The sequence below is a fragment of the Uranotaenia lowii genome, chromosome 3, assembly GCF_029784155.1.
Source record: "Uranotaenia lowii strain MFRU-FL chromosome 3, ASM2978415v1, whole genome shotgun sequence".
Classification (NCBI taxonomy): domain Eukaryota; kingdom Metazoa; phylum Arthropoda; class Insecta; order Diptera; family Culicidae; genus Uranotaenia; species Uranotaenia lowii.
Genome location: NC_073693.1, coordinates 128,628,408 through 128,646,925, shown reverse-complemented (window position 1 = coordinate 128,646,925; position 18,518 = coordinate 128,628,408). Strand labels below are relative to the sequence as shown.

General features: G+C 38.9%; 1 protein-coding gene across 1 annotated transcript in view; it reads right to left on the bottom strand.

Moving 5' to 3' along the window:
* LOC129756858 (integrin alpha-PS4-like) overlaps nucleotides 1-18,518 on the bottom strand; it is a 39,198-nt gene that overhangs the window by 1,691 nt on the left and 18,989 nt on the right. The window contains exons 3-7 of the mRNA XM_055753897.1: nucleotides 13,575-13,949; nucleotides 12,777-13,479; nucleotides 12,191-12,374; nucleotides 11,660-12,124; nucleotides 11,459-11,515 (exon numbers count right to left, since the gene is read on the bottom strand). Of these exons, the coding sequence (XP_055609872.1) occupies nucleotides 11,459-11,515; nucleotides 11,660-12,124; nucleotides 12,191-12,374; nucleotides 12,777-13,479; nucleotides 13,575-13,949 (1,784 nt within the window). The remainder of the gene's footprint in view (nucleotides 1-11,458; nucleotides 11,516-11,659; nucleotides 12,125-12,190; nucleotides 12,375-12,776; nucleotides 13,480-13,574; nucleotides 13,950-18,518) is intronic.

Here is an 18,518-nt window from a genome sequence, read left to right as displayed (position 1 = left end):
TTTGCTGACTGTTGTTTGAAGCAAAAGACCTTCATTTGCCAAGGCATTACGGAATTTTGAATATCCGCTTCAGATACAACACTTTGGATACCCTTTCTGACCACTCTAATATAATGCTGAACCATTTTTGAGATGATTTTTTTTATATCTGATGTTACATGGCTTAAAGGTGCGTTTGCACTTACCCCGGTAGTGTCGTTTGCACTTGCCCCGCAGTGTGGGTTGACAGGAGTGAATATTATTTTCACAATTTTCAGGGTATACTGAAAATTTATCATAAATTTTCTGCTTTCACTTGAATATCAGTCCCAAACACTCACCTTTCAACGAAAAATCGGATTTGAATGCCCTTTTTTGTAGCCAAAAAAAGTAAAACAAAAACATACTTTTCATGTCTAGTACGTACTTGAATTCGTGTGTAATTAAACAGTGCCGTGTTTTTAGTGAATAATTAAAAGAAAGTTTAGTTTATCTATGTCAGATTTTTGGTTTGGACAACAACAACAACTTTTAGAAGAAGAAATATTTTTTAATTTTTTTTTTGTAACAGTGGAAGGTTGATCGTTTGCACTTGCCCCGAGTTTGCACTTGCCCCGGTGTACCTTATATTAGTTTTTTTTATTTATTTACTAGCTGACCCGGTGTGCTTTGCTACACTTTTCAAAATCAAATGATATTTTCAAATTTTTGTTTTTACAATATTTTGCTTAGCTTAACACTTTTATTTTAAAGAAAAAGAAGATAGGAAAGGGAAATATGAAAATAAAATGAATTATAGACGAAGATCTAAAGGCAAAGCTAACTTAAATAAATAATATTGCTCTATAAATTTGTGTTAAGGATCTGATCATTTGAATCTGTCTGGACGGCCTCAAATTAATCGAACGCAAACAATCTAACTTTTATGTTTTTTCTTGATATGTTGTTTCCATTTGTTGGCTTCGCTAGCGTAAATTGAGAACTTATGCTAACACTATTGTATTGGGCTCACCTCCCCCTCCTATGTACCTACTCACTGAAAGGAGGATGGTGTGTCAGATAATCATAGAACTATACTAAAATGTTTTGTCCATTTCTCGGATTTTGTAGAAAAAAAGGAAAATGTAAGCCTCCTCTTACCTTCCTATATTCCCAACTCTATCATCCTACTGCAAGAAAGAAATTGTTTCACATAGAAAAAGTATTTTTCGTACTCAAATACTTTTTGATGCCAAATTTGGTTTCATTTGCTCGATAAATTCTCGAGTTATGAAAAAAAAAATAAAATGGAAGCTCCCCTTTCCCTCTTTATATATTTCCGCTGAAAAAAGGTGGGGCTTCAATTTATAATAGAAACATTTCTCGTATCCAAATACCCTCATATGCCAAATATGGTTCAATTTGTTCGATCAACTCTCCAGTTATACTGAAAATTGTAAGGGAGACCTTTTCTCCTCCTTTTCATTCACCTCTCTGAAGGAGTGAGGGATACCAAATATTTATAGAAGCATTTCTCGTACCCAAATATCGTTTCATGCCAAATTTGATTCCATTTGCTGTTGTAGTTTTTCAGTTATGCTGAAAAAATAGTATGAAACCCCTCCCTCTTTCCTTTCTCCCCGCTGGAAGAAGGAAGGGGTCTCAAACAATCATTAGAACATGTCACGTTCCCAAATACCCGCCCATGCCAAATTTGGTTCCATTTGCTTAATTAGTTTTTGAGTTGTGTAAAAAATTATAAAAGAGACCTCCCCCCTTAATTTCTCCCTACTGGAAAGAGGGGTGGGTCTCAAATAAACATAGAATTATTTTTCGTATCCAAATATCCTCTCATGCCAAATTTGGTTCCAATATCTTGATTAGTTTTCGAGTTATATGAAAAATTGTAAGGTAGCCTCCCTCCCCCTTCCTATCACCCCACTGAGAGGAAGGAGGGGTCTCAAAAATTCAAAGAAATATTCCTCGTACCAAAATACCACCCCATGCAAATTTTGGTACCATTTGCTTTATGGGTGCTCGAGTTATGCAAAAAATTGTATTTTATTTGTGAGGCCCCTCCCTCCCTTATTGAGAGAGGGAGGGGTCTCAAACCATAATAGGAACCTTCCCCTGCCTCTAATACTTCCACTTGCCAAGTTTCACGCAAATCGGCTCAGTAGTTTCCGAGTCTATAGGGAACAGACAGACAGACAGACAGACAGAAATTCATTTATATATATACTAGCTGACCCGGTGTGCTTTGCTACACCTTTCAGAATCAAATGAGCTCTCCAGTTATACTGAAAATTGTAAGGGAGACCTCGCCTCCCCCTTTTCATCCACCTCTTCGAAAGAGTGAGGGATACCAAATACTCATAGAAGCATTTCTCGTACCCAAATATCGTTCCATGCCAAATTTGGTTCCATTTGCTGTTGTAGTTCTTGAGTTATGCAGTAAAAATTGTATGAAACTTCCCTCCCTCTTTCCTTCCTCCCCGCTTTAAGAAGGAAGGGGTCTCAAACAATCATCAGAACATGTCACGTTCCCAAATACCCGCCCATGCCAAGTTTGGTTCCATTTGCTTAATTACTTTCTTAGTTATGTTGAAAACTATAAAAGAGGCCCCTCCCCCCTTTATATCTCCCTACTGGAAAGAGGGAGGGGTCTCAAATAATCATAGAAATATTTTTCGTATCCAAATACCCTCCCATGCCAAATTTGGTTCCATTTGCTTTATTAGTTTTTGAACTATATAAAAAAATATGAAAGAGACCCCTCCCCTTTTCAACTGGAAAGAGGGAGGGGTCTCAAATAATCATTAAAATATTTTTCATATCCAAATACCTTCCCATGTCAAATTTGGATCCAATATCTTGATTAGTTCTCGAGTTATATGAAAAATTGTAAGGTAGCCCCCCCCCCCCTTCCTATCACGCCACTGAAAGGAGGGAGGGATACCAAATATTCATAGAAATATTCCTCGTTCCCAAATACCACCCCATGCCAAATATGATACCATTTGCTTGATGGGTTCTCGAGTTATGCAAAAAATTGTCTTTTGTTTGGGAGGCCCCTCCCCCCCTTCATGAGAGAGGGAGGGGTCTCAAACCACAATAGGAACCTTCCCCTGCCTCCAATACCCCCACCTGCCAAGTTTCACGCAAATCGGTTCTGTAGTTTCCGAGTCTATAGGGAACAGACAGACAGACAGACAGACAGACAGACAGACAGAAATTCATTTTTATATATATAGATAGATTTACATAGTATTCCGTCTCACAACATAACTTGATAAACATAATTCCTAAAATTCACTCGGTCCATGGCAACCGTTCTCCAATTTCCCGGACAACCCACATTCGCTCCAATTGGTCTAACTACCTCGCTCGTTGCGCTCCCGCTAGTCTTGTTCTTACAGGATTCGTAGCGAACACCTGTTTTGCAGGACAGTCATCCGGCATTCTAGCAACATGTCCTGTTCAGCGTATCCGGCCTGCCTTCTCCACCTTCTGGATACTGGGTTCGCCGTAGATCCTCGCGAACTCGTGGTTCATCTTTCGTCTCCACACTCCGTTCTCCTGCACGCCGGGGTTTAAATGGGTCATGTGATAGATCATCAGTGCAATTTAAGTTAACTTTAAAGATCTTTTGTTAGCCAAATTTCAATTTTCAATTTTCTGTGTTATCGCAAACGTCAGCTAGCAATAGTGTAAGAAAAATGAAGATTGAGACAGGAGACGACATTTCCAGCCGCATTTTAAAAGCTTCCATTTGGTTTTCAAATTTCATTCATTGCCCACTCTTCTTATACGTGAAATTTATTTACATGACATGAATATGAGAAGCATTTAGGTACATTCTCATTATGGGGATTTTTTTTAATTATCTGTCAATTTGCGTTGGAGAGACTCAGATCTTTCCCAAAATTGAAAATTTGGTTCAGTTTTACGACTTGAAACATATGTATTATTTCAGATTTCTAAAATTTTAATTTTTCGAGTAAGACTTGGTTCTAATTTTTTTGGGTAATACAGTCAAAATTTGGTCAAGGGAAAACGCATGTAAATCGGTGAAATCGTTTATTTAAAAAATCGAATTAAATTTCTTTTTCAAGTTTAATTAGTATAACATTCAGGAAAAATATTCAGTTAGGCTTCCGCTTTTCCAAATCCGAATTGCCGGGCCTTACGCTTATCCCCAGCCACCTTGTCTACCTTCTTCGCCGCAGGAAGCCAGTTTGCCTTGAACTGCTGTTCGTCTTTAGCAGTTTTTTTTGTCTTCTTTTGGTTCCGCTTGACAATAGCCCAGTATTTCTCAATTGGGCGGAGCTCTGGCGTGTTGGGAGGGTTCTTGTCCTTGGGAACCACCTGCACGTTGTTGGCGGCGTACCACTCCAAGGCCCTATCGTAATGGCAAGATGCCAATCCGACCAAAACAGTACGGAACAACCGTGTTTCTTCAGGAAAGGCAGCAGACGTTTATTCAAACACTCTTTGACGTAAATTTCTTGGTTGACAGTCCCGGAAGCTATGAAAATGCTGCTTTGCAAGCCACAGGTACAGATGGCTTGCCAAACCAGATATTTCTTCGCGATCTTTGACAGTTTCATGTGCTTGAAAATATCTGCTACCTTTCCCCTTCCTTTTGCCGTATAAAACTCCTGTCCCGGAAGCTGCTTGTAGTCGGCTTTGACGTAGGTTTCGTCATCCATTACCACGCAGTCAAACTTCGTCAGCATCGTCGTGTACAGCCTCCGGGATCGCGCTTTGGCCGTCGTATTTTGTTAATCATCGCAATTTGGAGTCAAAACCTTCTTGCAAGTCGATAGTCCGGCTCGTTTTTTGGCTCGATGCACGGTTGTAGACGATAACATCAGCTTATTTGCGGCATCTCGGAGAGAGAGGTTAGGGTTTCGCTTGAAACTACCGGTAACTCTCTGTGTCGTCTCAGCGGCTTCCGGTTTTCGATTACCCCCCGATCCAGACTTCCTGGCTGTCGACAAACGTTCCCCAAACACTTTAACTACATTTGTAACGGTTGATTTAGCAATTTTTATCGATTTTGCCAGCTATGCGTGCAAGTAGCTCGGATTTTCGCGATGCGCGAGTAAAATTTTGATACGCTGCTCTTCTTCCTTGGACGGCATTTTGACACTGAAGAGTGAATTCCAAAATCAAAATAGGAGCAACATTCTACACACACACACACACACACCTTCAAATGAGGGGTGTTCAGGTTTTTTAAATGCAAAATTGAAAGAAATACGCCAAGTTGATATTGACCAAATTTTGACCGTATCACCCTTAAATCCAACAATTTTTCCATGACAGCATGCAAAAATTGACATAGTGTTGTAAAGAAAATTGACGGCCGCAAATCTTGAAAAATATTTCAAATTGTAAAATATCAAAATGTGCTTGAAGTGTGAAAATTTCTACCACTTTCTTCCAACACGAGTGAACTTGCTCTAATAGTGGTATTGGGTGAGAGGGCTAAACAAGAAGAATTCGAATTGGCGGCGTCTTCTTAAGTTTAAAATCAAATGAACGCCCCACAATATGAGTAGGGTAAAACTGTACAAGACGCACCAGCGGGGTAAGATGGCCGATGCCATTATTTCTCAAATATACACTAACCAACGGCTTCGAATGATGTTTTTCTTAATTTATATTGTAGCAAACAAGCTTTTTCATCATTCAATAGATGAAAAGTTCACAAAAACTACTTCAGTTCTTAGAAACAGAAGAATTAATTGAATCAGCGTGAAACTTGTTATTTTTCATTAGTTATATATAAGGGTTTATGGTAGAACAGCCTTCGCAATCTGTTAAAACTACAGCTTATCGTTTATCCACTCATGTGCACTTCCGGAAGACTATAAAATTTTTGTTGTATTTTATTAACTTTCTACAAAATTTTATCAAAAATCGTTCATATGGAAATTCGGGCAGAATGCCCACAAGACCACGTGTTTTACGCTCAAATTTTGAATGCAGTTAACTTTTGAGAAAACCCGAATATCAAAACAAAATGCCATTCTTTTTATTTGCTGAGTCCTAAATTATGATAACAATGCATAATTTTAACAAATTTCGTCCTTGTTTGAGTTAAAACGGTGCACCAATATTCGACTCGAAAAAATTATCGGCCGCCATGTTTGCCGCGATATCACTATATAAGTCAAAAAAGTTGAATTTCGTTGCCTACTTGAAGGCGTTTTATATATAAGGATATTGAAAAGTGTATTTTGAAAAGCGAAATTTTCGCAGAGTTTAGCAATACTAAATGATTTTAAGCTAAAGAATGGTTAGTTTACAAAAATACGATGAACATGTAATCAAACATTTGATGTTTCAATTATTACATTTCGTATAATCGTTGTTCCATTTCTTACCACCCTTCATGTTTGGTGCGTTCTGTCCACTAGTTTTGGCGTTCTACCCCGCGGTTTATTTTCTGGCTTTTTTAGTTTTTTCAAAAATACAGTCAAAATCGTGATTTTATCATATTTTTTCTTTTCGATAATACATAAATCTGATCCCTGAATCGTCGTCAACTTTCAATTTGGTTCTTAAATGATTGGTATTGCTGTAAAAAGCTATTTTGCTTAACTGGTGCGTCTTGTACAGTTTTCCCCTATTGGGTGAAAAGGTTATACAATTGGAAGTCGATTTTGGTATTCTGACGTTGTCTTGAAATCCAAGATGGCGGCCAGATAACGAAATTCGACTTCAACTCATGGTATCGTTCCACCGGATATTTACAACCAATCCCTTATTCAGCTCATATAAAAAGTCTGTCCTCATTACCTGCGCCAATAATTTACAACTCAGAAATGAGGAACTTATCCTATTTTCAATCAATTCCATTATGTTTGCGATGTCGTTATGTCATATATTACAATTATATTTATTGAAAACATGTTTTAATTAGAATTGATATTTCATTAAAATTTTCTTATTCTAAAGATTTGACGAGGCGAGGCATTTTACCCAAAAGCTTTATTACGACGAAACCCGACGGGCGAAAAAAAACTTTGTGGATTTTTTTTTAAATAAATGTGTTTGCACAACATTTGGACTTTTGTTATTCATCAAATCAACAAATCCATCATTTGTCTGGAAAATGATACAGGTTTTAACTATTCTAGCGTGGAAAAAGCGGCCAAAAACCGCTTCAGAATTATTCGCGCATTCTGAGTAACCATGACTCAGTTGTCGCGAAAAGGGCTGTTAGTCAGTTCTGAGTAAAAGCCTAGGTGCGGTTTTGGCGACAACTGAGTAGCCGTCACCTTGAACTGAGAAAAAAGTTCAAAAAAATTAGCATCAGAAAATTTGTTTCTGCTTATTTCAAATTTCAATATTTTAATCTTAACACCTTTGATGAACTAAAAAGTATATTTATTCGAAAAATATTTTAAAATTTGCTCAACTTAGACTTTTTCAGTGTGTTTCTCGAAATTTGCTTTATGGGCAGATAATCTTTTGTCTTTATATGTAGAAAAACAGAAATCTTAGTCATATTTTCAGACAAAGCTAGCAGAATTTCATTTTATTCTTCCAAAATTATCCATTCAGACAATACTAAAGGCTATCCAATAAGGATTACGCACGCCACCCTTTAAAATAAACAAGTTCAACAAAGAAATCAGAGACACTTATCTCTTTTCAAATACGCTTAAATTCACCCACATTTTTATATGATTCGCATAACCAAAAAAGTTAAATTTTTTAAAGCGACTAACCAATCCAAGTAACAACACTAGCATCAGCGTGACGTTAAAATACTTGTGTCGATTATTACAAGCGTTTTTAAAATCCAAATAACGATTTTAAACACTATACAGATAAAATAAGCAGTTCAATGGCATTTTCATATTATTGGATACCTATATACTATAACATAAACCATAAAAAATATCATAAACAAAGACGCTCTATGTTTTTGAATGAAAATTAAGGACCTGGTAATGGTTTCTGAATGATTTCTTAAAAATCGTGATAAAATCGAAACAATAACCGTGATAAAATCGAGCGTGAATTTGGCGAGTATTGATAAAATCGAATAGTGATAAAATCGAGAAACTACTGTAAGGCCAAAAAGTCGCAGGATTGTTATGCTGTTTGATTAAGGGTAGCAACCTTTTTTGTAAACATTCTTGCACGTAAATTTTGACATTTGTTATATCTGTGTTTATGGATGGACGGGACTTTTTACCGCTCTCTATGGCTTGCCACACCATAACCTTCTTTCCAAATTTTTTACTGATGCAATAAAATTTCTTCCTTTCGGTGAGGTATCAAATTGTGGTCCAAGCAGAATTTTATAGTCGAGTTTAATGTAGTTTAATGTAATCATCCATGATAACAAAATGGGACTTCTTGGTGAGAAGTTTGTCGTAGAATTTCCGAGCTCTTAGTTTTTCTGGCTGCTTTTTTTTAACAAAATAATTGTTTGAGAAATTGAACTTTGTTTGAAAAATTTCACAAAATGTATCTTGAAGATCTTTTTTCATCACTTTAAAATGTTCCTTACATGGGAAAATTATAAAAAAAATATTTGTTCCAATGTATCAATCGTTCGAGCGTAAAATGAACTTCATAATGCCATATTTTCAGTTATATTTTCAGTTATAGAATTTTCTTCTTATGTCTGCTATAAATTGTGAAATGAGAACAAACATGACCGAAATAGTCAATTAACATTCTATCTTGGGGTTTTGTTTGATTTTTATACTTGGATTAGGGCTTCCTGAATAAAAGATCAAGTCTCCTTCAATAGGGGATCAAGTCTCCCCTAACTTCAGAAAAATCGCAATTTTTTTACTCCCACGAAAATGCTTCTAGTTCTTCAATGGGTTCAAGTATTGTTCTAATTTTTGGAGCATAGAAACTTGAAGTTACAAGCTGTCAGAAAATGTCAAAGACGGCGAGTTGCTAAATTTTTCCAAAAAGATATGGTGAAAATAAGAAAAAGGGATCAAGTATCCCCACTAGACTGGCCCATAGCAAAAAAAATCCTTATATTCCACGCGGCACCCCCTAGATTGATGCCTTTAGGTGAAAAAATGACTTTCTGAAGGTTTCAGGTCAATTGGCAGAAGCACGAGCTGGCGCAAAGGACTTGCAATTTGTATGGAGATTTTCGGCAAAATGTATGGAAAATCGACATACTTTCACTCTTTGTGTTCTAAAATATGTTTCCAGTAAGCTAGAAAGCTCAGAATTTCAGAAATTGTAGTTCAAACAATGACCAACAACTTTGTAAAAGATTGTGACGCAATACGAAGTGACTGTGATGAGTTATTTGCAATTGAATGTGTGATTTTTTTCGCATTTCTTTGATATATAGTGAACGGTGTATGGGTTTAATAATCGCACTAGCTTGATCGCATAGTCACACAATGAGAATAACAAATAGAAAGTTTGTGTCCTCCGCAAAGTTGCGAAAAAAGCTCTTACAAACATTATTGTGGGGCATTTAGACCTTCGAAGAGAAACGTATGATGGTTAAAGCATTGTCAAAAAAGTCAACTCAAGAACTAAAAAAACTTGTGGTAAAAGATATGAATAAATTCAGAAATGTAACATTGAATGATTTAATTAATTCAGAGTCACTTAAACTTTTCGATCGGTACGATATACCAAAAGGTTTTTTGAAAATAGATCCTGAGCATTGGAAGGCTATCAAAGAATTCAACAAAGGGCAACAACGTATAAGCAGTTTAAAGGTAGTAAATGACACTGCACAAAGAGGGGTCAAGCCTATTTCCCACTATAACAAACTTCTCATCCACGGCGAAGCCGAAAAATAAGTTATTTTGCAAATAAATTAGTCATTATCGCAAAACTTACCAGAATCAAACAAAAACTTCATTGTTGAAAACTTTCAGGATCTAAATTTAATATACTTGCTTGATTGGAATAAACAATTTTATTGATTACCAATGTAATATAAACGCCAAAAATTTTAAAGAAAGAAAATTTAAACCAAAATTTATTTTTATACTCAAAACAATGCCGCAATTCATAGTTTTTAGAACCTTTCTTTCAACTTTAAGTTACTTGTTATAGAATAAGCTTCAGTTTTGCCGAGAACACAAACTTTCTATCTGTTATTCTCATTGTATGACAATGCGATCAAGTTATTACTAATAGTCCACCTATACACCGTTTGCGATATATCGATGAAATGCGAAAAAATCACACATTTAATTGCAAATAATTCATTACAGTCAACTCGTATCGCGTCACAATCTTCTACAAACTTGTTGGTCATTGTTTGAACTACAATTCCTGAAATTCTGAGCTTTCTAGCATACTGGGAACATATTTTAGAACACAAAGAGTGAAAGTATGTCGATTTTCCATACATTTTGCCGAAAATCTCCATATAAATTTCAAATCCTTTGCGCCAGCTCGTGCTTCTGCCAAATGACCTGAAACTTTCAGAAAGACATTTTTTCACCTAAATGCACCAATCTAGGGGGTGCCGCGCTGAAAAAAATGTTGTAAAAATCATCCCATACAAATTTGGGCCAGTCTAATCCCCACTCTCCCCTATAGATTCTTAGCTAAATCCCGTACTGCTGCCGAAGAATGCCGTGTGTAGTTAGTAATCTTTGATTTTCTTGTCCATTGTAGGGTCAGCAGGGTCAGGTTTCCTACCGCTTTTCGGGGAATCTGTGAAAGTACACTGTTTTCCATACTTTCTCAACGCGGTTTGAACTGCTTCAACACTGACACATTCTTCCTTAGCTAGTTTTCTGATTGATATACTGCTCACAATGCACATTTTTGCACAATCCGTTTGCTTTGCGCGGGTGTAAGGCCACGTATTTTTAATTTTTTTTCACGAAATACGATAATAAAAAACAACACTTACTTTACTTGGATGTAAACAACAGTACGCAACCAAAATTTATCTGAACACTAGACGATTTTTGGAATAATGGTTATAGTGTTTTTATAATTATCGGAACAGTCTATAGTCATTGAAAAACTTTTCCGCTACAACTGTGATCGATGTTTACTGTTGGGCTCGAACTCACGGTCATCGGCTCAGGATATTCATAATTCGTAACCCTTTGCTCGTGATGAATTAAGCCGTATAAGAGCAAAGTAGACACAATTTTACTAAAAAAGTTGCATCTACATTTTACTACTTAATTTAATTTTCTTGAAAGAAAATGTAGATAAATAGTCAACCATTTCAATATCAACACTTTGAGTAACTTAAAAAAAGTTCTTTGGTGAAATTCGGCCAGTATGGAGGACAGACTTTCTTCGACCTTGGTCCTTCAAATGTTAAGTCAAGCTAAGGCTAATCTAAAAATAATTGCTTAGATATGCAATTGCACGCATGACAAGATAATTGTTCAAATTTTAAAAACAGATCTAACATAAAACAGGAATTTTGTTAATAATGTCGTTGTATCGCATGAGCTGTTGTCATTGCCGTCGCTGTATTTAAATAAGAGACGAAGAGGCGGGTACTTACCACTCGATTCAACTTTTCCTCCATATCCGATTGAGTCATGCGTCTGAAGAAGTGGCGCTGCGATATAAAAAAAGAAGAAAAAAAAACAACTCAAGCACTGACGTTTTTACTGGCGCGAATGCTAAGCGCCATAAATAGAACGCTTTTCGACTAAATACGTCATCAATGACACAACTCAAACCAACTGGTGGTGTTACTGACCTTGTGCAAATAGTACGTGATAAGAGCCAGCAGAACGATACCAGCTGTGATGGAAACGACGAGCACCCAGAGGGGAATTTTCGGAATGGTCCTATAGAGTAGCAAACTTCCAGAATTCAGCAGCGGACCCAGTTGGGATGATTGATCGCCGATCTCGAAAGCCGCCAGAAGCGACAACTTTTCCAGGTCATCATTCATCAGCACCCGGAGAGGATCGGGGAAGGCAACAAAATCAAACTCTATCCGGATGAGATTGTTGACAGGTTCGAAATCCACAAGGCTGAAGGTGATATTCCTACAAACTACGGAAGCATTATAGCAAGATATGGCGGAACCTTTTTTCTGCAGCAGAAATTCGTTCTGGGAATCTGATGTTTCGATGAATCCATTTGGCGGGTTCCTGCTTTCGGGTGAATGGAACGTTGAGAATTTTGATGATTGAATGTCTCTTCCTTGGAAGGAAATCTGTTGAAAAACGGTTTAATGTTATTTTAAACTGTCGGATCGAAAAAAAAGTGAAATTTAACATACTTTTATACTGTCATGGTCTACATTGAACAGCTCCAAAGTTTTATTGTTTTCGATGTAGCCTTCGGGTATCAAAAGCGATACTACTGGTTTGAATAGTTTACTGGGACCATAGTTGAAGATCAGGAATCGCGCTTTTCCGGTTATATTGCCAGTAAGAAGGTCCAAGTTGACGAATTGTGTTTCCCTGAAAAGATATACAACATTTATAATTTCAAACCATAAGGTTTAATTGTTACTTGATCTAGCAAAGGCCCCATGTCCATTCTTTGATCAATCGGTCAACTCTAAAGGGGTCGCTCAACGACGAGCAAGCCGCATAGTAAAAAACTCTTTCACTAAAAATAAAACTTTTGTCATACTGAATCGGTAACAGTTACTTTTATATGAATAATGCGCATCCAAATCGTGTTCGGAATGAAGAATAAGAAATGAGAAATGGGAAAAGAGAATTTAGAAATAAGAAATGAGAAATGAGAAATGAGAATTCAGAAATGAGAAATGGGAAATGAGAAATTATAATTAAGAAATGTGAAGGGGAAAAACAAAACCATCAAGAAATAATTTGGAATAGTATCCTTCGACTTACCCTTTAATTTCGACATTACTCCTAGCGATAAATTCCAAAATGCTAGTGATTTCGTTATCCTCCAATCGAGTCTCGTTACCATCGCTCGTCAGTACAGCACGGATCTCAAGAGTTCCGGGATCCATGTTTCGTCCATCCATCACAATCGTTACATTCGCCATCGAGTCGTTTCCGATGGGACGACCTTGATTGATTTTGCAACTCAGCGTCGCATCTTCGAGCTCACAATACGCTGGAAATTTGAGTAAGCTTACGTTGCGCGAAAACGTAACATCCAAAATGGTTCCGTAGGCCGATTCTCCTAAGCTCCTTATCACGTAGGATATTTCAAGGGAACGACTACTGTTGATAGCGAAGGGAGAATTGAAGTTGTTAAAGGTTGATTCGAGACTCAAATCTGTACTACACAGCTTAGATTCGCAATCCGGCTTGAACGGTATGTCCAATCGACGGATGTTACTCCTTGTTAGCACATCTGATTCTATAACACAATCTGAGCAAAACTCGGGGAGATTTGTATCTTGATTAATTAGATTGTACTGTAAAGTTATGCTTATCGGAGAGCTGAGTTGATAGAAGGTTGCCATAACGGAGGCGTTAAAGGATTCGCATTCAAGTGATTCGGTTATTTTGACAGTTGTTGAGAAATTTTGGGACTTGGTTCGTCGAAAAACAGGATCGACTGTTATATTCAACAGCATATCTAGTGAATAGAACAAAAATTATATTGTTGACGAAGAATTATATATCGAACAAGAATTATATTGTTGTTTACATTAAATGATTAAAGTAACTTACCAAAAGTAAGAGATCGTTTGAAGCTCTTCAATAACTCAACAGAGTAACAAACTTCAAATGATATCTCGTCACTAACCCCACTAGTTGAATCTCGGATGACAATAGATTTGGTTAAAGCGCTCATGTTCAAATTGACTCGTACCAGCGGGTAGGTTTTGAACAGATAAACCGTATCCTCAGAAGGTGCTCCTACGGCGATGTCTTTGTACTCATTCGAGTCGATATCCATTCCTCGGCTAACGGAAGCTCCAAACATCTCCGAGCTCGGGTTGGAACTCCGGAGAACTTGAGCAGGTTGCTCGGAAAGACCTTCCGATGAGCCGTGATAGATGTATACGGCTCCAGTTGTATCAAAAGGAGCCCCGATTGCGATATCTGTAATTTTGTAAGATCATAGTTGCTTTATGGTTGATTTCTTTGAAAAATCTTCTTAAACAGTATTAATTTGTGTATTGGAATTGGATTTTTTTTTGTCGTTATTATAGAGATTTTCAACTTTTGTTGGTTCGTCTCTTTGAAAAATGATAACAGTATTTTACAATTCATTAAACAAATAACTCTCTTTCAGGAAACATAATTTTATTTATTTTATTTACATAGTATTCCGTCTCACGACATAACTTGACGAACATAATTTCTAAAATTCACTCGGTCCATGGCAACCGTTCTCCAATTTCTCGGACACCCCACGTTCGCCAGATCACGCTCCACTTGGTCTAACCACCTCGCTCGTTGCGCCCCCACTCGTCTTGTTCCTACCGGATTCGTAGCGTACACCTGTTTTGCAGGACAGTCGTCCGGCCTTCACCACCTTCTGGATACTGGGTGCGCCGTAGCGTCGCGCGAGCTCGTGGTTCATCCATCGCCTCCACACTCCGTCCTCCTGTACGCCGCCAAAGATGGTTCTTAACACTCGTCGCTCGAATACTTCGTGTACGCAGGTCTTCCTCGAGTAATATCCATGTCTCGTGCTCGTAGAGAGCAACCGGTCGGATGAGCGTCATATACAGGTTACACTTCGTGCGAGGGCTAAGTCTTCTCGACCGCAGTTGCTCGTGGAGTCCATAGTAGGCACGACTTCCGCTGTAATTCGCCTCCGGATTTCACGTCTGGTGTCATAGTTTGCGGGCACCAGTGAGCCGAGATAGACAAAGTCTTCGACTATCTCCAGCTCGTCGCCGTCAATCGTTACCTTGTTATTACTGGACAAGCGGGTTCGGTCGGCCACAGGCCAGCATGTACTTGGTCTTAGACGTATTAATCATCAACCCAATCCTTCCTGCTTCGCGTTTCAGTTTGCGGTAGATCTCCTCCACCGCCGCAGATGATCTGCCGACTATATCAATGTCATAGGCAAAGCAGATAAGTTGAGTGGATCTGTTGAAAATCATGCCCCGCATTTCGCCCACCGCTCGTCGAATAACAGCTTCTAGCGCCACGTTGAACATCATGCAGGATAGACCATCACCTTGTCGAAGCCCCCTGCGCTATTCGAATGAACTCAACAATTTACCCGAAATCCGCAAACAGTACTGCGTTCCATCCATTGTCGCCTTGATCAGTCTGATCAGCTTCCCGGAAAAGCCGTTCTCGTCCATGATTTTCCATAGCTCGTTACTGTCGATCGTGTCGTATGCGGCTTTGAAGTCGATGAATAGATGGTGCGTAGGGACTTGGTGTTCCCGGCATTTTAGAAGGATTTGCCGTAATGTGAATATCTGGTCCGTCGTAGACCGTCCCTCCATGAAGCCGGCCTGATGACTTACCACGAATCTGTTTGCTTGTGGCGTTAGGCGGCGGAGTAGGATTCGGGACAACACTTTGTAGGCGGCCTCGAGGACAGTGATCGCTCGGTAGTTCTCACAGTCCAATTTGTCGCCCTTCTTGTAGATGGGGGATATTACCCCCTCCTTCCACTCCTCCGGTAGCTGTTCTATGTCCCAAATCCGGACTATCAACCGGTGAAGGCAATCGGCCAACTTGTCCGGGCCCATTTGGACGAGTTCAGCTGCGATGCCATCCTTCCCAGCCGACTTGATTCTATTCAGCTGGCGAATGACTTCCTTAACTTCACTCATCGTTGGGAGTGGCTCCTCTACGTTGTTGGCTACGCCGGCGATGTACATTCCCCCGCCGTCTTGATCTCCTGCATGTGCGCCGTTTAGGTGTTCATCGAAGTGCTGCTTCCACCTTTCGATCACTTCACGATTGCCAGTCAGGATGTCCCCGTCCTTATCCCGGCATATTTTGGCTGGCGGCACGAAGCCTTTGCGGGATGCGTTGAGTTTCTGATAGAACTTTCGTGTTTCTTGGGAACGATGCAGCTGCTCCAGCTCCTCGAGCTCCTCCTCCTCCAGGCGGCGCTTTTTCTCCTGGAAAATTCGGACTCGCTGCCTTTTCCACTGTCGGCGATTTTCCACATTTCGACGGGTGCCCCTTTGCATTATTGCCGCCCGCGCTGCATTCTCTTCGTCCATCACCCTCCTACACTCCTCGTCGAACCAGTCGTTCCGTCGAGTTCGCTCCACATAACCGATGACGCTCTCCGCAGCACTGTTGATGGCTGTCTTGATGGTATCCTAACAGTCCACGAGAGGGGCTTCGTCAAGCTCGCCCTCTGTCGGCAGCGCTGCTTCTGGGCGCATTTTCACCATCACCAGATAGTGATCTGACTAGACAGGCGCCTCGACAGGATCTGACGTCGATGATGTCCGAGAAGTGCCGGCTGTCAATCAAAACGTGGTCGATCTGTGATTGCGTTTGGTACGGTGACCTCCAGGTGTACTAGTGGGGGAGGCGGTGCTGGAAAAAGGAACTACGTACGGCCATTCGTTTGGAGGCGGCGAAATCAATAAGTCTGAGGCCGTTTTCCTTGGTCAGCTGGTGCGCACTGAATATTCCAATTGCCGGTTTGAATTCCTCCTCCTGACCAACCTGAGCATTAAAATTCCGATGACGATCTTGATATCATGTTTTGGGCAACGGTCGTATTCACGCTCCAGCTGCGCGTAAAATTCGTCTTTGTCGCCACCGGTACTTCCGAGGTGAAGGCTGTGCACGTTGATGATGCTGATGTTGAAGAACCGGACCTTGATTCTCAACCGGGACATTCGTGAGTTGATCAACCACCACCCGATCACGCGCTTTTGCATCTTTCCCATCACTATAAAAGCTATTCCAAGCTCGAATGTGTTGCCGCAGCTCTGGTAGATGGCACGACCATCTGGGTACGTGCGTACCGTGGAACCCTTCCAGCATACCTCCTGCAGCGCTACGATGTCGAATTTGCGGCTCTTCAATTCGCTGGACCGGTCGGACGCAACCTCACGTGTTCGACCCATCTGAGCTGGTTGTGGGTAGCAATGTGGCTCCTTCGTCACTTGCTACAAACAACCAGCTGTTGCTGGGCAAAGAATCACACAAGTAGTAAATCTGTCGATAGCACAATGCCCTAGCTCACATTTTCACCATCTATTTGTTTCTTCTACCCAAAGCGCTCTAGCTTTGACCTTTCCACCTATCGATTTTCATTTATGTCTTAATTGCTCTCTAACTAGAATTTCAATTTGCCGATATGCCATAAACTTAGATAAAAATAATAATAAATGCGTTTCTTTTTCGTCTTCGGCTTGCTGGCAGGAGTAACAATAATATTAAATGCGTTTCTTTTTCGTCTTCGGTTCGGTCGATGACTCGTTCGAATGCGATTGGTGAATGCTTGACTATGAATTTTTTTTTAGCTTCAAACGACTGGGGGTTGAGTGACTGGCGAACGAAGTGACTGGCGAACGAAGTGACTGGCGTATAAGAAACAGTCAATTGAGTTTGACGGACCAAGAGGCTCAACAGTCACAGTCATTTGACTAATGACAGTGACTGATGTCAAGCCTGATAACAATACACTGAACGCGATAATGTCATTTAAAACTATACACTGTCAAGAATAGCTGCAGACAAATGTAAACAGAATGTTAAATCCAATCGTGTACCAAAGTATTTTGTTCAAGCATTTTTACCCCGAATAAATTTATCGGTTTTATTGGTTCGTGGAGATCTTCGAGAAGCAGGGATGCGATTGTGGAAGCGGTTCCACTTTATTCAACTTTGAATCCGGTACTTAAAAAAAATGGAGAAATAAAAATTTCTCTATACATCTGAATTTTTTTTTCTATAGATCTGAAGATGATTAAAAAATAACAGTGAATCGAAACGTAAAAGAACACAGTACATACACACAAAAAAATCTGAGTTTTACATTTGATGTAAAATTTGATTTCATGTAAAATTCGATCAGATGTGTTGAATATTATAACGCAGCCCTGAAAAAAAACATGCGTTTCCTCATTCGGGTCAAATTGCTGTAATTTTACATGACTTTGGCTTGAAACGATGTTTGGAATCAGAAACGTTGCTATCGCGCACAGGGTGTGTCTTATTGTTTGTCAAATTTAATAAATATAAAATAACTAAATCCTTTGAACAATTTCACCAAAACAAATTATGTTTTATTGCTTATTGTAAAGAAAAACACTTTAAAAATTGCATATTACTCGAAAGAATATTGAAGGAGAAGTTATATATTGTTCTAAGCAACAGTTCACCTCTTGATATTTCTTAATATTTACAAAAATATAGGAATAACTCTAACCGGAAACATTGATACGAAATCTTACAATTAAAAATGACTAGCAAAAAAAGTAGTCAAACTTTTGGTTAAAATAAAATAAAATAAATATTGCACAAAAAGGTCAACAAAATTCTCAATTTGTTGTTACTAAAGATTCAGCACCATAAAGTTTTTCTCTCTTTATTCTTCGATTTAAGTATAAACTTGTGAATTCAAAGAAATCAGGTTCTTTAATTTATATACAAGTGTATACAATCGTTTTGAATTTTGAAAAGTAATGAAAAATTGTTTTCAAAATCATTCATCTAAAAAGTATT